Consider the following 25,390-nt stretch of genomic DNA (forward strand, 5'->3'; position numbering starts at 1 on the left):
CCCTGATCTCCTTTCTGAGCATCACTCCCAAAAGACTGCTCAATATCTCTGCTTGAATGTCACGCTGCCACGTCCCTAGTCCCTCCCCACCAAATCAAAAATCACACCTGTCACCTTTCCACCCTGTAGTAGCTGCTCATTGGGTCTGACTAGGTTGTCAGCAAGACCTCCATCCTTGCATACTGACCTCACTCTCCATCACAGCATGGGTCCTCAGTGACTGTTCTGTGCAGTCATTTCCCACCACTCCCAACATCCACCAAGTATTATTAGAATATACCAGTCATCATTTTTTTACTTTAATAGTTCAAAATATGTGAAGATTGATACTGAAACTATAAAAGTCTGTTTTAAGACTTACCTTTAGGTTCATAGGCATTTCCACTTTTAGTCCACCCTTAAGATAAGAAATTTTAATATTAAAGACTTAGAATATCTGGAAGTAACTAAGTGACATATGTAGGTTATATAAACGTCTGATTAGTGAAGATTACATACCAGTCAGCTTTAAGTTGTGGTAAATTTTAAAATTTAAGTACAGTACTCTATAGCAGTCAAAACAGACTCAGACTGCTCATCGATGTAGATGGGAGATATACATTCCAGATTACAACCAGTATAAGGAAGGAAACTGAGCTTTTTAGTCCTTAAGCACATGCAACTGATTAAAGATTTAATCCCACTGCAGAGAGTACCAAGAAATAGAGTGGAATTGCTAGATTTAAAAAATCTCCTTTGGCAGAGTAGATTTCCAAACCACTGACACTACATTTCCTCATGACAACTGCTCGGGCTTTCTAAATTAGAGTGCTTCCCCTTCCAAGTCCTATAAACACTTTTTATCATACTTACAGTCTTCGTGACATCAAGGTTGCAGAGCATGAAATGTTAACCCCTTCACAAAAACTAATTCTAGAATTTCCTGTTTTTAATGCTACTCCACATTGTGGTATTTCTTAAAATTTTGTAGGTTTTCTTGGTTTTTATTTTTTAAAAAGTACAGAGCAACCAAGAATGGTTTATCACTCACCTCACATTTAATTGAAGAGTCTGCCCTCAAATAAAAATGTTTGCAACAAAAATAAATACTGCATGCACTTATTATCTTTAAGAGAGCAACCACTGACAGATCTATTTATTATTAATGCTGTGCTCATCATTCATTACTGCAATGGAAAAGCATAATTTACTATAAGTGGTTTTCTAATAAGCATCAAAAAAAATTCAGAACTTTATTCAAAATTTTTGTTCAATGGTACTTATAAGGAAATGGCATGCACTGTAATAAACTTAACACAAAGTAAATTCAGACATTTGTCTTCTAGAAAGCATTAAAATGTTTTCACACAGATATTCTCTAAAATAAAGAAACAGAAAAATAACATATAGGTTGTTGATTCAGTAGTATACATACTCATTTCTCAAGATAGAGCTGCATGAGCAATCACCATAGCTATTTAACTTTGGGCTCATGTGCATTTGGGAAAAATGCTTCTTTTTAATTTGCTTACCATCTGAAGTGGATGCAATGATTTAATTTCTGTTGCAGAAATCTCAAAGAGTCCATGGTCTTCCTCCAAAACTGTAGCTTGTCCCTTAAAATTAATATCTGGGTAGGCAAGCCAACTAAATAAGAAATGAATGGTTAAAGTATAATAGGGATACTATTGTCTTGTAAGAGTTAAAAGTAAAAAGGCCTATCAAAAAAAAAAAAAAAAAAAAAGGCAAAAAGGCAAAAACCCAAAACAAAAAAACCTTTGTGGCAAAATTACAACTAGTAAAACATATTCGAAATGAGTTCACTAGACAGCATATAACAAGAATTAATGTGTTATTAAGTACTCAACATTCAAACACTGTCTTATAAGTCTATTTATTATATGTTTTCCAAGCAGTAAGCATTACTTTTCTTAGAATTTTCCAATATTTAAAAGGTGTGACACCTTTGATTCAAGCAGAATTGGAAAAAAAAAAAAAACATTCTACTGTTTTCTTTTTTTAAAGGGGGGCAACCAGAGGTGGGATTCTACAAAGCATTTTACTTTTTTTTTTTCATTTAAGGCATTTTACATCTTTGACCCACATTTTTAGAATCAATAATCAGTTCATTTGCCTGCCTCAGGAACAGCATTTGACATGAGATTCCCAAAAGACCCACTACCTTCTACCTAAACTTGATAGGCACAGACATCTCATGGACAGGGTCAATTACTGGGTCTGCCCAAGAGTTTTAATCTACGGTTGGGAGACATGAAGAAAGATGTCCTACAGTGACCCCCAACTTCTACATCAACCATCATCAGAGCAGATGAAAAGAGTGAAAGACAGAAAAGGAACCTGTGTTGAATTGGTATCACAGAATTGTCATTCGAACTCATCTGGAAACTATGAGCTCATCTGGAAACTAAACTCAGGGTTTGGTGTGCCTGGGTGGCTCAGCCAATTACGCATCCAACTTCGGTTCAGGTCACGGTTTGTGGGTTCAAGCCCCACGTCAGGCTCTGTGCTGACAGCTCAGAGTCTAGAGCCCGCTTCAGATTATGTGTCTCCCTCTCTCTCTGCCCCTACCCCACTCTCACTCTGTCTCTCTCTCAAAATAAATAAAAACACTAAAAAAATTTAAAAACAAATAAATAAATTCAGGCTCAAAGTAGCACCGACAGTCTGAAAGATACCTTCAGAATCAGAAAGGTTTGGCATCAGACCCATGCCCACCAGCTGGTAGCCTGAGACAAATAATATAATTTCCTCATTTATAAAATGAATATCTCCACCTGCCTTGCAGGAATAGTAATAAACAAAAAAGCACCATGGGTCCAGCCCTGTGGAGGCACTCAATAACTACTGGCACTGAGACACTCTTGAAATAGTTCAAACTCCAGATTTTTAGGTCAGGGACATGTTTTTATTTCTCAATCTCAAAATTTGGTGGGTGAAAAGATGATGGATGAATCTATCAAGAACTATGTCTGAGAATCTCCATCTGTTCCTAGGAGTTCTACGTCAAAGACTTAACTGGATCCAAAGGAAGACAAAATCTGTTCAAATTCCCTCAAGAGTCTTTCTTGAGTATCCAGGAGCATAAACTAAAACCTCACAGAAATGTATGTCACCTACTAAAATATGAAATAAAAAGTTAACTTTGGTGGCCATCAATCACTGTAATAAAAAGAAACTGATACATACACTCCTGACTTCACAGTGAAGGACACAGATTTAGGGATATTCAGCTCTTCCAAATTGGGGATGGCTCGCTGTATATGGATAGGACAATATTCTGAGTCAGACTGTGGGCAAAGTTCTATCTCTGGAATGCTGCAATCCTGAAAAAAAAAAAAAAAAGGCTTTGAAATCATCTGGAGACACACACAATCCAGCATTCTCAATACCCTGGACATGCAATTACAATTATTCTCATTGTTCAGTTGAATTTCTTCTCAAAAACAGCACAAAGGAAATACTGTTTCATTTTACCAGTTTTAAAAATGAATTATTCTAAGAAGTTACATTGATGACATGAAAATTATAAAAATTAATTGAGAAAGTATTACTTTTTTTTTGCTTGGTTTTTATTTTTTTTTCATAGTTTTTAAGTTTATTTACTTATTTTGAGAGAGACAGAGAGCAAACAAGGAAGGGGCAGGGAGAAAGGGAGAGAGAATCCCAAGCAGACTCCATACTGTTAGCATGAAGCCCAATGTGGGGCTTGAACTCACGAACCATGGGATAATGACCAGAGCCAAAACCAAGAGTCGGACGCCCTATGTAGTTTTTAAAAGTCTTGTTCTATTAAGCAATCAATGTTTAGTTACCAAACTATGTGAGTGCCAGAAGTCTTTAAGCCTTCCTTCTCAGAAGCATAACAAAGCCATGAGGAGGAAGGGAGTTAAGTAAAAGCTGATCTCATGGGGGATATAAAAAATAAATAACAGAGAGGCACAGTACTCTCTCAGTGTGTTATCTAATTTACATTGACAAAAGTAGGAATTAGAAGTGAGGGTAAAGGAAGTCTGTTTTCCTACTTGTGGGATTCTATTTATTTTCTTTAGTACAAGTTGGTTTGAAGAAGAAAGGCATTATAAAATTTGACCCTACACTCCATCACATACTCACTGCCACCATCTCCTGTCAAACCTTCCTTTAAAATTTCCCTTAACGTGTATCTCTTATCTATTCCCACTGTCAAGGACTTTAATCAAGGCCAAGACATCAATTATGGGCCTATTCCACCAGTCAGGTATGAACCACATTATATACAGCTAGGCTTGTTAGAACACCGCTTTCCTCATGACACTCCTTGGCTCAAGACCCAAGCACATCAAATTTACATGTATTTGCCTTCCTACAACACAGCACCAACCCAGTAACCCACAGGAACTCCATACAACTCTTCAGTCATACTGGTATCCATGCTAATCCCACTCTCTTTTTTCATATGGTCTAAGTTTTATAAATGTTTTCCCCAAGGCAACTAAACAGGAAATTTTCTGTATTCTTACTTATGAAAATCATCTAATCGTCAGGTTGTAAATCAAAAAAGACCTCATCTTTTCTTTGGGAATCAAAACTACAATTATTTTTCCCTCCTCTGAAATTAAAGATGTGCTTCTGTCTGAACACACTAACTCAGTAATCATGAGTGCTTAATTATACAATTCAAAATTTCAGTAGCAAAATTCTCACCTAGGACATTGTGAAATTCAAGTGATTATGCTTTAATGAAACAGGTAAATGAGTAACAGGGGTGATATTTATCAGGCTGAAAATTCTATTTTTTATTATAATTAGTTTTGCAATTTTTAACTCCAATTTTCTGATTTTTTAACCTTTCTGCAAACTGAGTTTTATTATTAATCATTCTTATCAATATGCACAAGTACATTAATACATCTTATTTTCAGAAAGCTAGTTCTGAAATGCAATAAAGAAGCATAACCTAAAATATCCTTTGAAGTATAAAATTATTTTTTGAAATTTCATTTTACTTTTTTTTGAGAGGGAGAGAGTGAGCAGGGGAGAAGGGGCAGAAGGGAAGCGGGGGAGAGGGAGAGTGCCAAAACTCTTTAAGCCTTCCTTCTCAGAAGCGTAACAAAGCCATGAGGAGGCCTTCACTCAGTGTGGAGCCCAATGCAGGGCTTGATTCCATGGCCCTGGGATCATGACCTGGGGTGAAATCAAGAGTTGGATACTCAACTGACTGAGCCACCCAGGCACACCTCAAATTTCATTTCAAAAAATAGCCAGAAATGTCCACAACAGTCACCTGTCAATCTTCAAAGTTTTTGTTTGCTATTAATAATAGAGTTCTATGGGGCGCCTGGGTGGCGCAGTCGGTTAAGCGTCCGACTTCAGCCAGGTCACGATCTCACGGTCCGTGAATTCGAGCCCCGCGTCGGGCTCTGGGCTGATGGCTCAGAGCCTGGAGCCTGTTTCCAATTCTGTGTCTCCCTCTCTCTCTGCCCCTCCCCCATTCATGCTCTGTCTCTCTCTGTCCCAAAAATAAATAAATGTTGAAAAAAAAAATTAAAAAAAAAAATAATAGAGTTCTATTAACATTATTTGAAATGCTGCCCTATTAATGTTCCCCTAGGGACATAAGGTACAGTAACAGAATACATAACTAAGTGTCTCACACAAATAAGTTTCCTCTGCATTGTGTTATACAAACAATGCTTGGGTGGTGTACTTTAAAAGGGAAAAAGCTACAAGGCACTTGAGTCCACCACAACAAAGAAGGAAACAGCATAATGGAAAAAGTGTGATGATGACTAAAAAATGGAAAATAAACAAAAAGAACGCTTACGTTCTCAACTCTCTTTGCCAGAGGACCAGGTTTTTCTCTAGTTAAATGAAAAAGATTTCAATAGTTAAGTTTCACCTTCTTTATGGGGGCTATTCTCACAGAAATAAGGTCTCTTGCAAGACTTGCACAATTCTTGATGGATGGAGGCAGTAACACTAACAACTGAAGGGTACTTTCTAGTAATCTAGTGACAATGAACAGTTTATTCTTAGTAAAGTTTGTATGGCTTCCCCCCCGCCCCAACTTTTCTACTCATGATATACTTTTGATGAAATTTGCAAGCTTAGACTATTAAAGCATTCTGTAGGAATGGAGACAAAACTATAGGAGAGAAACAGGGTAGGAATGGATTACAGTTAACAAAAACAATAAGAAAATCTAACTGACTCCACCTCACATAAAATACCATCAGTACCTGATCTAACATCTGATCTCTCTCTTCTCAGTAAATTAGTGAGGACAAAAGCAAAGTAACTTCTGACCAAGAAAAATGTTATTCCTTTAAAAAAAATATTAAATGCACAGTAAACAGTAACTTGCAATATTAATTTCTAATATTTGCAATGCTACCTCACTCCTAATTATTTCTGGGAGCAAAGATGACTTTGAGCAGAACCTACACCTGCTGATAACTGATGGTGTCCTTTGCATCTATTCATAGCGAAGTGAAGACATCATGAAGTATTATCTTTAAAGAACACAAGTTTTGACTGCTCAGATTAGAGCAAATAAAAGAGAACGAAATAAGATAAAGTTAGTACTAGGCTTAAGCCTAGGTGAATCTGGAATGGTAACAATCCCCATGACAATGAAGCTATCAATAGGCAAGATTTTGACAAAGTTGGAGAAAGGAAGCAGTTTGATGCCTGATTCTTATTTTGTAAAATATTTAGAACAATGCTAATGCCTTTTCCATTTGATGCTCAATAGTTTTATTTTCCTTCCTCATTGAAAGGTGCTAGTCTGTTCAAGACATGAGTGCACTAACACTGCAATTTAAAACATGACTCCAGGGGCTCCTGGGTGTCTTGGTCAGTTGAACGTCTGACTTTGGCTCAGGTCATGGTCTTGAGGTTCGTGGGTTCGTGTCCCTTGTCGGGCTCAGTGCTGACAGCTCGAAACCTAGAGTCTGCTTCAGATTCTGTGTCTCCCTCTCTCTCTGCCCCTCTTCTGTTTGCACTCTGTCTCTCTCTCTCTCAAAAATCAATAAACATTAAAAATAAAAAAAAATTTTTTTTAATTTTTTTTTTCAACGTTTATTTATTTTTGGGACAGAGAGAGACAGAGCATGAACGGGGGAGGGGCAGAGAGAGAGGGAGACACAGAATCGGAAACAGGCTCCAGGCTCTGAGCCATCAGCCCAAAGCCCGACGCGGGGCTTGAACTCACGGAACGCGAGATCGTGACCTGGCTGAAGTCGGACGCTTAACCGACTGCGCCACCCAGCCGCCCAAAAATAAAATTTAAAAAATAAATTTTTATTAATTTTATTAAAAAATAAACATTAAAAATAAAATTTAAAAAAAGGCTCCAAGCACTCGAAGAAGGAAGAAATGCAAGCATCACTTACTCTTTCTCTTAATATAATCTAAGCAAATGGTGGATGCGCAAATACACATTTATATATCCATATTCAACAGAACTGAGTTTTTTGCTTGATTTTATTGTGGTTTGTTTTGTGGTGAGAAGGCTGCTGTTTTCAACAACTTACCTTTTTTTCTCCACTAGGCTTGGCACGATGCCTGACATTCTCTCTCTCTCTCTCTCTCTCTCTTTCTCTCTCTCACACACACACACCTGAAGGTATTTAAATCTTAGAAGATTATACCTACACACTATCCATTTCAATCAATTTCTAGTGAGTTAGCTAATTAAATGAGCACTCAGATGCCACTTGCTGAGCTGACCTGCTTGCAGTTAAGGTTTTCAGTGCAAACAAACACCCTGGATGCTGCAGCCGTCAATCTCCTTGTGGTACCAACATTCACATCCTTATTTAACACAAGTGGCTCTGCCAAGGACTTCCTCACATCTCCACCCACCCACTGCTTTACTCTCTCAGGATTCCAATCAGGTGCCACCTCCTCCAGGGGAGTACCTCTTCTTTGTGCATCCTGAGGGCCCTGCAGAGCGTTCTCAATTCATATGCTTACGTGACTCAGATGTCCCTCCCCTAGACTTGCAGCAATCTCAAGCATGAGATCATATCTCACTTGTATTTCCATTTCCCGTGTTCATCACAGTATCGGATCCAAAAGCAAAACAGGTATTTGTGAAGATACAGGCTTGTTTGCAGTTTTCCAGGAAGTATTAATTCACATAAAATTTTTGCAGATACCCCTTTCATGGAGACTTTTTTCTGGAAGCTATGTTTCCTTCCTCTGTATGCCATTTGCAGCTATCAAGAGTTTAATAACATTGACCCAAATCACTATTATAGGATCCACCTGAATTTACATTTTTAAGCACATAAACAAAATCTCCGTAACTTGAATATATATATATATATATTCATGACTATCATATGATTGTAATAAATCATGCACTATTTTAATGCTGAAGGAACTCTTAAGAATGCCCTGGAGAAATAAATCTGTCCTTATCTGAGATCTCTCCTAACCACTAATTCGCCTCTCCTCTAAACCAACACAAAATGTTTTATTATACTGGGAGACCTTCCTCATGTGAGTATTAAATAGTATTTTCTAAACAGAAAATAAAAGAGGAACACACCTTACCTTCCTCTCTCCACCCTTCCTTCTCTGATTTCCTAAACACTCATATGCACACACTCACACACACACTCCTACACTCAGGGGTAGAGATCTATACTAAAAAAAAAAGATATTTGGAAATATCAGCTCTTTTCCTAAAGACTCCTGGATGATGTATTCCTACTACTATTAAAAATATATGTATGGGGGCACCTGGGTTGCCCAGTCGGTTAAGCGTCCAACTTCAGTTCAGGTCATTATCTCATGGCTCTTGAATTTGAGCTCTGCATCAGGCTCTGTACTGACAGTTCAGAGCCTAGAACCTGCTTTGGATTCTGTGTGTCTCTCTCTCTTCCCCTCCCTAGCTCGTGCTCTCTCGATTGCTCTCTCTCTCTCTCCCTGTCTCTCAAAAATAAACATTAAAAAGAAAAAAAATATATATATATATGTATGCACATATACATACACACATATATATATGTATCATGCACCAATTCATTTTATGGGCCAGATTACAGGCAACATTTTCAATTATCACTCACTGTAACACTTTATATGCATAAATTCAAAAGATTATCATCAATATAATGAAGACTGGTAAAATTAGCACGGATATTAGCAACCGCTTTTAAACATCGCTAGACCAACGTACAGCTTTACTACTTGACAAAAGAAAATAAAAAAAACAGGAAAAACAAAACAAAACAAAAGGTTGTGTCACCTTTAAGACACGTTTGATAGAACCCAATACAAAGTCTCTTGGTGGATGTTTTCTGTTCTGAAGGATCCAGTCACGATTTAACACCTTTTCCCCTTCTTCCAACACACATTTCTGACCCTGGAAATGTGGCTTCTCATATAAAATCCAGCTGAACAAATATAAAAGCATGATCGGTTATAACTAATTTTCTAAGAAATGAGGCATAAAACATGATACTTAGTAAGTCCACAGACTATTGTACCTACTTAACTTTCAAAACCTGAGCTATTTTCCACAATTGGTATATAAACCTATTTTTGAAACAATGACATATGCTAATTTAAGTATAGACATGGGCATAAGAATAAAAGTGCACGCAATTTGGAAATATTCCCAAACATAATCTACACCTATATTTATGTATGCATAAATGCACGTATACTTTCTAGATGGTATATAAACAAAGCTATATATTTCTATCAAAAACAATAGCTTAACAATTCCAATTCTTAAATAAAATGGGGGCACAGGTGTCCCATTTTATTGCATGAAGACAACACTATACCATACCACTTACTTCATGAGTACTGACCAGTGGGTAACTGAGACTGGACAAAGAAATTTTGGCTGCAGCATATGCAAGGGAAATGGTCCATAACACATGAGGTTTCCCCTCATTTTTACACCACACAAAGAATCCTTCACTTCTTGACCATGTCAGCTAGACAAATGACTTTAAGTATGTGGCCTTCACATTCCTTAGCATCCCACAACTTGTGAACTCGCTTTCAAAGCTATGCTTCATTTAGCTGATGCTTTCAACTCAACTTGCCAAATCCATCCTGCTACTAATGTAGTTTCAGAATGGTATTAATTGCATATTATATATATATTAGGTCTTGCTACTTATGGCCCATTGGCTTTAAGCACTAAAAACAGCCAGTATTTTCTGGCACAGTACATAAAAAGAACTATTAAATTATAAGACACTAATTATGTTTCAAAATATTCTGTCAAAAACCAGAGGAAAGGGAATGTGACTTTAATAAAAAATACAAAAAGCATAAAGAGTAAGAAAACACACTTAGTTGGGGGGAAAATGCTACCAAATTTTAAGAGATTTCTTACCAGCCCCTTACAACTTTTATCAGTATCCCATTCGGAAAGGACCATGATGTAGCATCGGGAATATTACAGTAGATCTCCTGCTTGTATTTACTTCCATGGAGATCATAGATAACCATCTGCAATATACAGAAAGCAGGCACAAAAACTAATTGTTAAGAATGCATTTAAAATTCCAAAATATCCTAGAATGTAGAAAATATCCTAAACATATAAAAGATGATTAGTATAGATGCTACATCTTTGAGTAAAATAATCCCTTTTAAAGTCAGTGAAAAGTATTTACTTTAAACTCCCCAAATCTGAAAGTAACCTTTTTTTTTGTTTTTAAAGTAAGCTCTGTGCCCAATGTGAGGCTTGAACTCATGACCCTGAGATCAAGAGTCGCATGCCCAACTGACTGAGCCAGCCAGGCATCCCTAACATAACTTTACTTTTCATATTTTATCTTAGTTAATAAGAAACTTATGCTTACCTTCCCAGGTCTCGGGTTACACCTCAGAATTTGTTTGTCAACATTCTGAAAGAGTAAATGTGGAAGAAGTAAGCCTTAAGAAACATCAACAGAAAGATCTACAACTCACTTTCTTTGCAGTCACAAATCCAATTCATCACATATTTACTTAGGGACCATTATATGCAAAGTGTACCTCTAGGTACTACAAGAGATACAAGGGCAAATATAAGGGTAAATAATGTGTTGTTTGTGCCCTCAAGGAGCTTATACCTGGAAGGAAGGAGCAGATGATCACACTCACGTGACTGTTCTGTGAAGGACTAGGTTAAACTCATGGGTAAAATACAAAGAAAATGCCAACTTATGGGCATCAAGGGGAATGACACCAGCATAGAGGTGAGGTGATGGCACGGGGAGGCCCCCAAAAGGCTTGTTGGAGGAAGTGATATGGAGAAGACCTTGAAAACACAGGATTTTAATAAGGGAAAAAATGTGGCAGGTTGGGGCCAGGGAGTTGATAAAATAATTCCATGGAGAACATACTTTCTGAGGCAAGGTGGTAGGAAACACTGGGTGTATAACCAGAGCACGTGGAGACAAAGTTGGACAAACAGGACTTGGGTGTGCTGTAATATAGTGAAGATGTTTCACTTGACTTGGTAGGTAATGGGGAATTATTAAAGAAACATTTCTTCAAATCTTATCCTTTCTTTTAAAAAGACTTTGCCTTGCAAGCTACTGGTTGGTATTCTAGTGTAACTATTTGCTCCTGTGGCTATTCACGGTGAAGACATGGGTCTTGGGAATCGTAGAGAAAGTTCCATGATCTTGGGAATGCCAGAAAGGAAGTCCCATGTTAAGTGAATATTCTACATTAAATGTTTAAATATTTCTAAGGCAAAAAAACCCATAAAACTGAATTTCAAGACCATTACCAGCTATAATGTTTTCAGTTTTTCTTTCAATTAGGCTGTTCGTGGCCCTGCTTTGTATGAACAATATGAGCAACTACTGACAGGATACTGCCAAGTGATTACTTAAAATATTTTAGAATATTATGAAATATTTTACGGAGACACATAAGCTCAATGGAATGTAACAATTTCCCCATATATAGTACCTTGAGAAATTCAGAATGCTGTCACTTAATTTCACTTGAAAACTAAATATTAGCAAAGAAGGGGGAAATAACTTGCTTCTCTTATGCCTTTTAAATTCTGCCTAAGCAATTTTGTTTTCTCAATTTAACAGTCCGGCTAAAATACAGGGATTATGATACACTTCAAATAAAGAATAAAGTAACTTCTGATATATTTTTAAAACCATCTTTACACAACCTCAAATCACTGATTTTCTTCATAAGTTTTTAGGTCATTTCATGACCCAAAGCACTACTTCATTTGTTAATAATCAAAATAACTTACCTCTGTGAATGGGCTTAATCTGCCTGAGATGTCCTGAGCACGGAAATATTTTGACACTGGTTCCTGAAAAAGTCCACCAAATCTGGCTCCTTTGTCTGAGGAGTGGGTTTTGGAAGTATGCAAATACTGATGATAAGCACTCTTTAAAGAAGAATGTAGTTTAGAAGTAAGGTCAGATTTTTGTAGAAATGAAGCCTTTTCTGGCCACAGACCAACTTGCGGATTAGAGGTAGTAGGTTCATTTGACATTACGTATGAATTCTTAGAGATTCCAGTCCTTTCCTGGTCATCCTCGGGATAAAACGTGTTGGAAGGGTCTGGCAGCTTCAAAGTAATGGTTTCCTTCCTCCTAGGTCTCAGGCTTCCTTTATGTAATGGTTCCTCCCCTTCCTTCTCCTCCACCTCCTCCTCCTCCTCCTCCTCTGCCTCTATCCCCTGTCTGTCTTCATCAAAATTCATCTTTAAACGCTCTGATACTGACTGGAGAAGGGATAAAACAGAAGAGGGCTGGTTTGCATTCTCTCTTGATTTTGTGGAGCCATGGTGTCCAGGTGAGACCTCGCTGGACAGAATGTCCTCCTGAGAGCTGTCATCCTCATAAATGGGAGACAAAGCTAAGGGATAAATTTTGTACCTTTTGGCCTCCACTGATAAGAATGATTCTGAACTATCACTATCAAATGTCTCACCTAATTTAGTGTCCTTTTCAAAATGATGGACGAGGTCAGTTCTGCTCTCAGACCTCTCGCATGTGACTACAGGCATGCTGTCAGTAGATGTATCAGGAAACAGCAGAGTGTGTGTTCTTACTTCTGGGGTAGCACACCTGTCCTCATCTTGAAGGGGTTCGTCATATAATATAGTAAAGGAAGAATTTTCTTGTTCATCCTGAGAAATGAAGGCTAAATTAGATTCTTCTTTTTCATCACTATAATTATCATCTCTTATTTGGTTATCTACTGCAGTAACAGATGTTCTTTTGTCTAGCTTTCCCATGGTATCCTTGGGTCGAAAATCCGGCACTGCTAAAGCTGGGTAGCCTTCATAATCCTTGCTTAATGTAGGTGATTCATATCCCCTGAAATATGAGGCAAGTCTGTTGTCACACGCTATCAAGCCTTCCTTTCTCTCAGAGGGTCCTTTCTCTATTTCTCCAACACTCTCTCCACCAGGCTCTTGGGATGTTTTTTCGGCTTCAAATATGGGAGGCACAGCCTCTGCTTGTGTAATAGGCAATTCCAGACCTGTTCCATAGGTTTTCTTAACATTTACCACTGTAGATAATACTTTGTGTTTCCTGATAGCCTCATCAGAATCTTCTGGAGACAGTCTTTCCATTTCTCTTGGAGAGGGCATAGACACACTCATTCCAACTGCCTCTTTATCCTCTGTCTTACATGCCCTTTCCACTTCTAAGAAGGCAGGGACTGACTTCTTGTGTGCTTCTTTCACTTCTAACACTAAAGGTACCATTTCAGTTTTCCTAATACCCTCTCCAGCATCCTTCTGGTAAGATATTTCCAACAAAGGTCTTCCAGTCTTTTCAGTGATGCCCTCAGCATCTTTTTTGTAGACATTTACCACTTCCAACATAATGGGCATAACCTCAGTTTTGTCCAGATCAGCATCACTTAGGTAAATATTTTCCATTTCTAATGGAACAGGTATCACCTCAGTCTCTGTGATATCCTCTTCACCATCCTCTGGGTAAATATCTTCCATTTCTAACGTGGCAGGGATCACTTCAGCCTTTTCGGTACCCCCCTCAAAGTCTTTTTGGTAGACATTTTCCATTTCTGACATAACTGAGGTCATCCCGGTCTTGCCAACATCACCTTCAGCATGCTTTTGGTAAATATTTTGTAATTCTAATGCAACAGGTATCACCTCGGTCTTTGCAATATCCCCTTCAGCATCCTTTTGGTAAATATTTTCCATTTCTAATGTGGCAGGCATCACTTCAGTCTTTCCAGTAATTACCTCAGCATCTTTTTGGTAGGTATTTTTCACTTCTGAAATAATAGGCATCATGTCAGTTTTGCCAAGATTTCCTTCGATATCCCTCATTTTATAAGCTTTTTTCATTCCTAAAATGGCAGGTAATCCCTCAGTTTTTTCAATATACCTCTCAGCATCCACTTGGTGTACTTCTCCCACTTTAAAAATGTAAGCTGTTGGCTCAGTTTTTATCACATTTAATTTGGCATCCTTTTTATGTGCTCTTCCCATTTCTAACATAGGAGGGGCTGCCTCATATTTCATAATATTCAATTCAGCATCCTTTTTGTTTGTTTTTTCCAATTCTAACATGGGAGATCTAAGCTCCATTTTTCTTATATTTACTTCCATATCTTTCTTGTGTACTTTCCCTACTTCTGACATTGTAAAGAGTGTGTTTTTATTACTCTGTCCTGGCAAGCCTTTTTCAGATATACACACAAGACTATCAGAAAAACTGTTCTTGGATGTCCCGGGTACATGGATGTCATCATTTGCAAATGGAGGCCATTTGAAATTTAATACAAGAGTTCTTGTATCCTCTGTCCCTGTTTTGTGATTATCCATACGCGCTATTTCCACTTTATCTTTAGAGTCCTCTTTGAAAAATAAATGTGTTTTTACCTTATCATCTAACCCTTTATGGGGTGTATCTTCAGCTAGTAAAACAGCATCTGATTCCCACAAATTTATCCTATCAGCCTGTCCAGCTCTATTTCCAGAAAGTGGGGATTCTTGGTAGAGAACAATTTCTCTTCCTTTAATTGACTCTGCGTCCTTAACTAAGTTACTTACAGAAAAGAACCTACCTAATATTTTATTTTCATTAATTTCACATGTGCTTTGATTTACTGCCTGTTCAGACACCAAGAAATCCCTTAATGTATCATGCGGCTTAACACTATCACTGTTCAGAATTTGTGAAGTATTAGCCTGAAGTTCAGAATCCCAGGTATCCTCAGTATCTTCAAAAGCATCATCTGCCAAATTTTCTTGGGCTGAATAAATAATCTCATTGACTAATTCCCTAGCTTGATCTTCTAACAAACAAGATAAATTCATTCTATCAGAATCAAAAAGGAGACTCTTCTCACCAGCTGTAAGTGAAACACAGACCTTTTCTTCCCCTGGGACATCTGACCTGTTTTCCATGCCCTGCTCTTCCAAATGCTCTGTTAGCTGGATCCCTGCCAGTGTCACTTCTGAGGAGTTTTTCTCAGGAACATCTTCTTTCAGAGTACCTGAATTCATTATGCCATCTACGGCTATATGCTCTTGGCAGGTATCAGCTATGTGTGTGGATTTTAATTCTTCCCTGACAGAAACAAAAATTTCACCAATCAATGTATCAGCCTTTTTAACTAAACCACTTTTGAGGTCCAAAAGTTGGTCATGGACTCTTCTCCTTGCTTCTGTGTGCTCAGCAGAGGCTTCAGAACACTGCTGGCTTGAGCTGTTAACTGACGTCGGAGCCCCAGCAACTGCTCCAGTCTCTGCTTCCATGGGATTGTCAAATTGGGCAGCAGTTGGGAAATTGAGAGACACCTTTCCAGTAGGAGTCCCAAAGTGTTCTTGAAAAGGGGTCACTTCTGCCCCTGTTGGGACAGATGTTTCAAATTCCAAATAAGGGCTATTAGGGTGCAGCAGGTTAGTTAAAGAGGCACCTTCATGTGTGGCATCTATGGTAACTTTTACAGAACTGGAATTATTTTGGTGACTATGTGAACTTAAAACCATGCTAACTTCTTCAGAGCTACTAGAGGAAGACACACTATCAATACTACCACTTAGGGAATGAGTATTCTCTTTTTTTCTGTGAGATAAGGCTTTCTTTTCTGATTTCAGCACAGGAACATTGTGAAAGTGTGAATTCTCAGATACAAAAGCATTTTTCCCCAAACTTTTATCAGATTTCAGAAAAGGTGAATTTACTTGTGTGCTGTCAGCTTCTCGGAATTGTGGGGAAGCACTAGTTGAGTTGAATTTTGCCATTTCTGAGAAACCAGAAATCTTTCTAGTCCCAAAAATATGTGAAGGTTGATGAATCACATAGGTATTGGCCTCATAATTCTGTGCCATTTGCCTAGGAGCTTTTTCGTCATGAACAGGAGGTAAAATCTCAGATATATTACCTTTGGGAAAAGCAGGAGGATAAACTAAGGCTTTTGCCTCTGTTTCCGGAAAACCTTGATATTTGGAGGCAGGAAGAGATACCTCAGTCTGACAATTCTCTTTAATCTCCTCACGACCCACTGATTGAAAACTTTTGTCTTGTTCAGCCTCTAGGGAAGTTAATTCTGATAAAATAAGCTTTTCTGGCACATCTGTAACTTCAAATGGAGAAGAAATCTTATCCTGAGAAATATCTCTAGGCTCTGTTTGGGAAACAGTGATCTTGGAGATGGCTACAGTTTCTTCTCTTACAGAATGCAACTCAACAGGAACACCGTTCTGACCATCAACTTCCACCTTTGATAAAATTTTCGCAATGTCAGGTTTGGTTTCCAAGGAAAGAGAACCAGACTTCTCTGTAGTGCTCTTACTTGCTCTAGCGTTTGAACACATCAATTCTGCTTTAGCAGGGCCTTGAGGTGAAATGGAACTGTTGTCCTCAGAGAGGCTTTCACACTCCAATCTCGAGTCAACTCCAACCTGGCATTTTTCACCTTTCGGAAGAACTTCCTTGGATTCAAGAGTTGCAGATCCATGCTCCAGATGAAGACAAGCAGGAGTACCCTTCCCGTTTACTGCCTCAACACGATTTGCCACATTTTCTTCTTGACATTTACCAGGTGGACTGGAAATACCAACAATGCTGACATCCCCAGTTTCAGTGAGCACAGAACACTCATCCTTTGTAACAGGAGTATCTAACTTGCTCAGCATACCAACCCTGGAAACAAATGTAGGAGATGAAATACTGAAATCTGATTTTTTACTGTCAAGGATAAGAGATGTTCTGACATCAGGTGATACTTTGGTTTGTTGAAGACTCTCAGAGTCAAGATGAGATTCTGAAATGTGATTTCTGTTAGGTTCAAAATTCAGCTTAGGGGATATTCTGTTTTCTAAGCATGCTACAACTGCTGATTGGCTGATGTGTTCTCCGGAGGCAGGGTTGTTTTGATTTATTCTAACCACATGAGGCATTTTGCCATGTGGCCTAAAACTGGACCTTTTGGGTTCCGTTACAAACAACTGGTCAATATCTTTGGGTAGTGGCTCAATTCTACCTTCTGGAGCTTTTATGTGATTTGAAGTTGTGGGTTCACTAACCAAGGTGCTTTCTGTTTCTTGTCTGATTTTTGTAGCAGCCAAATTTTTTTGTGAGTCTTGGGAAGACAGTCTATTTCCTTCATTTACAGGTTCTGTGTCTGTCACAGCATGTCTCTGAAGAGCCGTGGTGCTGATATGACTGGCAGCCTGCTTGGCTGAGTTATCAACAGCTTGCTTGTCAGAACACTTACTCTCTGGCAACTGCAGATCTTCATGCATAATTGACTTATTTGGACTCAGCAAATCTGCACTGCCCTGTTTGGTAGTGTCACTCCCATCAGGTTTACTAGAAGAGCAGTCAGAAACAGCAGGGCTCTCATGCTCAACACGTGCTTCTCTTTGCACCCATGTCCCATCACTCATCACTGAGCTGTCTTCCTTTATTGTAGTTTCCGCTGTAGTTATCCCCTGAAAATCTGGACTGCAAGGAACTCTGCTACTGTTACTTCCTGTAAACAATGCTGAGCATACCAAATTTCTGTCAGTCTGAGAAACTGGTGCACAACTTAAATGGTGTCGTGAGTCAGATTCACTGGCAGTGGAGCTGAAGTTAGTCACAGAAGAAGGGGATGACCTACTTCTCACAGGTCCCCCAGGATCATTTTTATTTAAAACATTCGTAGAAGCAGCAGTATTGGGCAATTCTAAATGGTTTGTCAGATGGCTTTCTGTGTTAACATTTATTTTGCTACAATCAGAGTCTTCTAACAGGCCTTCGAGCAAATGTCCTTTCACAGATATGTCTGTACTAGCTGATGACAACAACGACACCATCCTAGCCTCAATGTCACTTCCAGGGCCAATATGGATGCTTGTACTAGAGTCAGAACTTTCATTTTCTCTGTCCAAGGGATTCACAGTTTCCAATGCATTCTGGTGCTTCAAATATTTCCTAATTTGTCTGGGGCCTCGATATGTTGCATATGTTACGGAAGGCCTCTCTGGATTACTATCCAGTTGTCTGTAAAAAGAAAGAGCCCAATAGTATCATGAAATATAGTTAGTAACACTTAACAGTAATCCTAGAAGTTATGATAAAGTATATCTTTCAAATACTCCTACTCCTAATAAGTATTCAACTGGAGAAGGAAATCCTAAAATGTTTTAGGTAAACCTGTCTTTACTAAAAATAATGAAGATTTGACAAGGAACACATGAACATCAAGGCACATGAATGTTTGAGCTCCTTACAACCATTCCTTTTTAAAGATTTTTTTTTCAACATTTCTATTCATTTTTGGAAGACAGAGACAGAGTGTGAGCCGGGGAAAAGCACAGAGAGAAGGAGACACAGAATTGGAAGCAGGCTCCAGGCTCTGAGCTGTCAGCACAGAGCTCAAACTCACGAACCGTGAGATCATGACCTGAGCTGAAGTCAGACACTTAACGGACTGAGAAAGCCAGGTGCTCCAAAACCATTCCCTCTTACCTGATTACCTACATCTCTCTCACAGTAGTTACCAGACAGAAAGTGGGCTGACAAGTCCAAGGCTTGGGTTTTAGTTACAATCTCAAAGAGTGTTTGACTGGAAGGAACCACACTGCCTTATGTGCCTCATGCTGGCACAAGTTCATGGATATATCACTGATTTGTCCACCATATTAGAGCACCACAGTAAGCTTCTCTTCCTTTACTCTTGGATGTAAATTTGAACGGCAACTTCAAGCACATAGGGGGAGAACTTTTAAAGGAAAACAACTGGTAAGATGTCTAACTCACATCAAGCACTCAGCATGTATTTGTTAACTCAATGACAGAATTGCCTTAAAAATGCTCTTGTGTTAAGTTCTTCAAATATTCAATTTCTGTAGCATAAAACTGCCTGGGTAAGTGTAGGAATCAAAAGAGACTTCTAGTAAAAGTTCTCTACTTCTTCTCAGCCCCAGCATAAAGTTCCAGAGACTCTCAGCATCCAACTTCCTTTGAAGAATCTTTCGCTGGGAGTTCTCATGCTATCTGATACTGCTTAATAGCCCTGGACACACACCATTCTCTTCCCTTAAATCCCAGCCCCAGAGAGAAACTCCAATGTCTTCTGAGACTAAATTCACAAGTCATCTCCAGAACAAACAGATCCCAGCACCCCTTTCCTGCTAACATGGGCAGTTAGCCTCTGATCTGTGGGTGCAAAGAACCTTGAGCGCAGCATTTGCCATATCAGATTATATTTGCCATTGAGCAAATGGCAAATATAGGTTTCTGTGAACCTTGAGCGCAGATTTGCCATATCAGATTATAAAGATCTAGGCACTTAATGCATTTTCCCCACTTGCCTTGTGGCTATTTGAAGGAAGGCACTGTGTCTTAACCATTTTTACATTTTTAAATGCCCCCCACAAAATTTGGCAAATGGTACATATTTACAACTTTTGGGGGGAATGACTAAAATAAAGCAATGATAGTAAGTGCTTAGTGTGTGATTTATTCCCGACTGCCTTCACTATTATCGATTATATAAAAGTGTTTTAAATTCTGAACTCTAGGCTCATTTTAGTATCCTAACACTAAAAATGTATGGCAGAAATATTTGATGTTCTATTTTTTTTCAGATTAAACATAGAATTAACAAAACATTGTAGAACCCACATGAATAAGAAATCCAGCCACCAGTATTCCAATATCTAAATAATGCTTTTACTCCCCTGCTTTAAAGCAGTAACATTAAGAACACTAGACTCATTTACGCGATAAAACAGATGGTAAACCTCTTCGGACAGGTCAAATTTTTATGAACTGTGCCCCTCACATATTTCTTGAATTTTAGCTGAAATAATGTATTTCAATCTATATAATTGCTGGTCCCTGAAATCCAATCCACCACTATTGTGAAAACTTGTATTGGTTACATGCATGTATTTATTGTCCATTACAAAGCAGCTAAACAAGATGACTAGGGAAAAAGCTTTGCCTTATGAAAGTAGTTTTAGCTCCAGAATGAGTGTCAGGCTAGATCAAAGACTTATTATGAAACAAACTCAAAAACGAATAAGGTAATTGCCTGTGAAAACATACAAGAAGAGAAAAATACATCGTACTTTACAATACAGGTAAAGTAACGTTATTGGTGAAATCTGATATCAAAATACATTAATTAGAAAACACAAGAGCCTTCAGAGCAACATGTGAAGATAGAGAAGCCCGAATAAATGACAAGAAATTTTTGGTCAGTTTTTCTTTCAAAGCTTTAATGTTTTATATTTAAAATCTACTCTCGGGGCGCCTGGGTGGCGCAGTCGGTTAAGCGTCCGACTTCAGCCAGGTCACGATCTCGCGGTCCGTGAGTTCGAGCCCCGCGTCGGGCTCTGGGCTGATGGCTCAGAGCCTGGAGCCTGTTTCCGATTCTGTGTCTCCCTCTCTCTCTGCCCCTCCCCCGTTCATGCTCTGTTTCTCTCTGTCCCACAAATAAATAAACGTTGAAAAAAAAAAAAATTTAAAAAAAAAAAAAAAAAAAAAAAAAAAAAAAAAATCTACTCTCAACAGGCTGCAATATTTTTTCCTTCAAAAGATCAATAAAATAATTCTGAAGATATGGATACACGAATGTACATGATTCCAAAGAAATATGAAATGATATAGGAATCAGAATTCAATTTAAGTAAACTGACATTCTCTTCCTACCAACTCCCTCCTAAAAAGACCTCAAGACATTTTATCCTGCATCAATCCTAATGCACCTTTTGATCTAAAAGGTCTTCTATAAACCATATACAAAAAATCCATTAAATGTCAACTCACTGTAATAATGCCTTTTGGTAGTTTTGGAGTCCTTTCAGGGGTGAGGAGAATCATTTTCTCCATTTTTTAGGATTTTCTGGGTACTTTCAACTAAAATGATTACATTGATTTATATGAACTAGTTTAAATTTGTAACCAGATAATCTCCTGTAGCACCTGGTGGAAATGTTACATGCTTGAAACTAAAACATACATTGCTTATACTAAACAACTATATAATCATGTTTAAAGCACTGAACATCAAAGTTTCAAGCCTAGCTTCGTGTACTATAATTAGTTGTGTCGGGTACTGATGAGCTACACTCCCTCTTTTTAAAAGATTAGTCATGTCACCAATGTAGTCTATTTTCTACAGCATTCTTTCTCAGGTTGCAGTTGAGTCTCCATAATTGAATAGTATAAGAATATAAAACTGTCCTTTAATTGTTAAGTTTTTCCTGGTAAATAAAATAGAAAATGGAAATATCAAAAACATGTAACTTTAAAAATAAAATCTGAAGATGGAAAATTAAAATTTTATAAGCTGCACAGAGAAAATGGAGTATTAATTACACATATTATATAAATTGTCCATGGGATCTACAGCTTATCCTACACAACTAAAGTTAATATGATCCTAACAATAGTAAGAACCAAATAAGACAGGCTCTCTGCTCCTCTCCATTTGACAGACAGCCACATTTTCTTGAACAGTGCCAGCTGCATCCCTGAGACTTGATGGTGAAGGTTGGAGTAAATGGATTTGGCTGTACTGGTGTCTGATCACAAGGGCTGCTTTTTAAGTTTGGCAAAGTTGATACTGTTGTCACCAATTTGTTGACCTCAATTACATGGTCTACATATTCTGGTATGACTCCACCCATGTCAAACTCAATGGTACAGTCAAGGCTGAGAATAGGAAATTTGTCAGCAAAGTCCATCTCCACCTTCCAGGAGTGAGATCCTGCCAACAGCAAACTGAGTGATGCTAGTGCTGAACATGTTGTGGAGTCTACTAGTGTCTTTACCACCATGGAGAAGGCTGGGGTTCACTCAAAGGATGAAGCCAAGAGGGTCATTGTCTCTGCCCCTTCTGTTGATGCCCTCATGTTTGTGAGGAGGGTGAACCATCAGAAGCAGGACAAATCCCTCAAGATGGTCAGCAATGCCTTCTACCCCACCAGCTGCTTGGCCCCTCTGGCCCAGGTCATCCATAGCAACTTTGGCATAGTGGAGGGACTCGTGACCACAGCTGATGCCATCAGTGCCAGCTGGCAGACTGACAGCCCCTTTGTGAAGCTGTGGTGTGATGGCCAAGGGGCTGCCCAGAACGTCATCCCTGCTTCTATTGGCACTGTCAAGGTGGTGGGCAAGGCCATCCCTGAGGCCAAGTGGAAAGCTCACTAGAATGCCGTTATGTGTCCTTATCCCTAATAGGTCAGTTACGGATATGACTTGACACCTGGAAAAAGCTGCCAAATACAAGGATATCAAGAAGACAGTGAAGCAGATACTGTAAGATTATCTCCTGCAAATTTAACAGTAATCCCCACCCTTCCATCTTTGACGCTGGGATTGGCATTGACCTCAATGACTACTTTATCAAGCTCATTTCCTGGTACAACAATGAATTTAGCTACAGAAACCAATGGTGGATCATATGGTCCACATGGCCTCCAATTCAAGGAGTAAGAGCCCTCTGAACCACAAGCTCTATTAAGAGCACAAGAGGAAGAGAGAAGCCCTCAGCTGCTAGGGAGTCCTTGCCCCAGCTCAGCCCCAACTTACAGAGACTGTCATGACCTTGGCATCGAAGTTTCCATCCCAGGCCCCTGAACTTTGTCATATACCACCAATAAAATACACTGTGCCCAAACCAAAAAAAAAAAAAAAAAAAAAAAAAAAAGGAGAGCAAGAACAAAGTAACATACCTAGACATTTCAAATATTTAAAGAAGTAGACATATGTACATATTGGAAATGTGAAAAGGTTTTATGCATTTTAGCCCAAGATATACCTACCTATCATGTAAAGATTTATTAGGCCTCCAGGTACCAAACACAGCTATATTCTTTTCTGTATATATTTGATATTCCTGATATTTCAAAGGTCAACCAAAGACATTTGTCATTCTTCAAAGGAAATCCTAAATAATAGCCTAAAAATAACAGCCTTAGAGCAAAGTATCTAACTCACTTTAAGAAAGTATGATTAAGCTACCTTCTCAGCATTAAGATAGATTTCCTTTCAAATTACAGTTAAGAATATCTTCTCTCATAATAGGAAAGGCTTTTAACTTTTCCGTATAAAGAAAAGCTGTGAATCCAGCAATTTTTTTTTAAATCACAATAAAGCTTTGGCAGAAAATTTTTTCATGATGGATATGAATCTGTTGAAAACATAAAAATCATAGAACTTAAACTTTTTAAAGATTTCAACCCAACAGTGAAGTAGTTTCCTAATAAACTGCAATGAAGGCGTAAGTTAATGTATGGAAAACAATCTAAAAGTTGTCACCAAACAGGTTTAATGAAAGGCTTTATGGATGTTAAAAATGAAATTGGCATAGTCAACATAAAAACAATTACAAAGCTGTTTATTATTTTTAATTAAGTGAAATGAAATAATTTATAACTTTTGAGGATTTTTTTCTGAACACACTTCAAATTATAGTTAATAACTTACCTAAATTTTGAAAACTGTAATTAACAGTGACTTTAAAAGTATGCTTGATATTATAGTAATGGACAGCATTATACAGCACAGATTATTTTATAAACTTGTGTAAATTAAGCTATTAGCCCTTTTTAGTACACTCTGATTATAAAAGACCTACAGAGAAAAAAAAGTAGGGGGCATTTTTACATGAGAAAGATGATGCAAAACCTTTAGTTAATTAAAAAATTGAAGTTATAAAAAAATTGAAATTTTGTGTGACACTGAAATCTCCTACCGATTTCAGAAGTGTAGACTCTAATGAGAGAAAACACTCTCCAAAGGCCTGAGCTAGAAGGAGAGCCATTCTAGATTTCTAAGTCAGCCTGACTGTACACTAACTTTGTTTAAACCAAAAGCCTGATTTATGGCTCACCAAGCATACACTGTATACTGATTTTATAAATGAGTTGCCTAACAGAAAACCATCTGTCCTTGCAATATTGATCAATGCTCCTATTCCCTGCATTCCTTGACCTTAAAACTTGTGATTCCTGCTTATACGCTAGCCTATAATCTTTTGAGCTTTCGTAAGATGTAAAAACATATATAACCCTGTAAAAACTGTTTATCACCCAGAGCACTTTCTTCCCTGTAAAGAGTGTGCTTCCCAGGCAGCTGTTCTAACTTGGGCTTTAATAACACTCTCTTTCTTACCTTCAGAGATTCTTATATACAAGGTTTATTAATTATGCATCAGCAACTCTTAATTTTAAATAACATTTTATATTTGGAATATTCTCATGATCGCAATAAAAAATTAAATATATCCTTGCTTTTAGTAAATTCATTTCACAAAACTAAAACAACTTTAATACTTATAATGCAGTCTCAAAATTAATAAATATCTTTTCCATATATATGGAAAATATTTAAATATCTAAAATTAGTTATAAGTAGTCCTTAATCATATTGTCAAAATAAACTATTAACAAAAATGGTATGTCAATTCTTAAATTGACATGTGACAGTAGGAAGTCACTAAATTGCAATTCTATACCTGATAATTTGTAGGACTTCTGGAGCTGGGCCAGAGGAGGCTTGTATCTCAGTCAAGACAAAAGCTTTGCAGAGGTGGTTCTGGTAACTGCCTTAAGCAATTCTTTTTTTTTTTTTTTTTTTTAAGGTTATTTTTGGGAGAGAGAGAATACACGTACATGTGAGCAGGGGAGGGGCAGAGAGAGAGAGAGAGAGAGAGAGAGAGAGAGAGAGAGAGAGGGGGGGGGGGGGGAAGAGAGAGAGACTCACCAGCAGGCTCTGCACTGTCAGCACGGAGCCTAGCCTGACATGGGGCTTGATCTCACTAACCATAACATCATGACCCGAACTAAAATCAAGAGTCGGATGCTTAACTGACTGAGCCACCCAGGTGCCTGGGCTGTAAGCAATTATTCTATTAATAAGGAGGGTTTTACTAACAAGAAATAAGAGGCAAGGTAACCTCTTCCATTTTCTACTGTCCA

At 38.1% G+C, this 25,390-nt stretch overlaps 1 protein-coding gene across 4 annotated transcripts in view; it reads right to left on the reverse strand.

Moving 5' to 3' along the window:
- Nucleotides 1-25,390, reverse strand: part of CRYBG3 (crystallin beta-gamma domain containing 3) — a 131,823-nt gene that overhangs the window by 66,737 nt on the left and 39,696 nt on the right. For 3 of the 4 annotated variants that reach the window (XM_086675656.1, XM_086675657.1, XM_086675658.1), the window contains 7 exons: nucleotides 12,224-18,458; nucleotides 10,818-10,862; nucleotides 10,346-10,461; nucleotides 9,239-9,386; nucleotides 3,187-3,323; nucleotides 1,512-1,626; nucleotides 362-397 (listed from right to left, as the gene is read on the reverse strand). In XM_086675656.1, coding sequence (XP_086531782.1) covers nucleotides 362-397; nucleotides 1,512-1,626; nucleotides 3,187-3,323; nucleotides 9,239-9,386; nucleotides 10,346-10,461; nucleotides 10,818-10,862; nucleotides 12,224-18,458 — 6,832 coding nt within the window. The remainder of the gene's footprint in view (nucleotides 1-361; nucleotides 398-1,511; nucleotides 1,627-3,186; nucleotides 3,324-9,238; nucleotides 9,387-10,345; nucleotides 10,462-10,817; nucleotides 10,863-12,223; nucleotides 18,459-25,390) is intronic. The other variant, XM_086675660.1, reaches the window with a different exon arrangement.

Source organism: Puma concolor, chromosome C2, assembly GCF_028749965.1.
Source record: "Puma concolor isolate L17-30 chromosome C2, mPumCon1.1.hap2, whole genome shotgun sequence".
NCBI classification, from domain to species: Eukaryota; Metazoa; Chordata; class Mammalia; order Carnivora; family Felidae; genus Puma; species Puma concolor.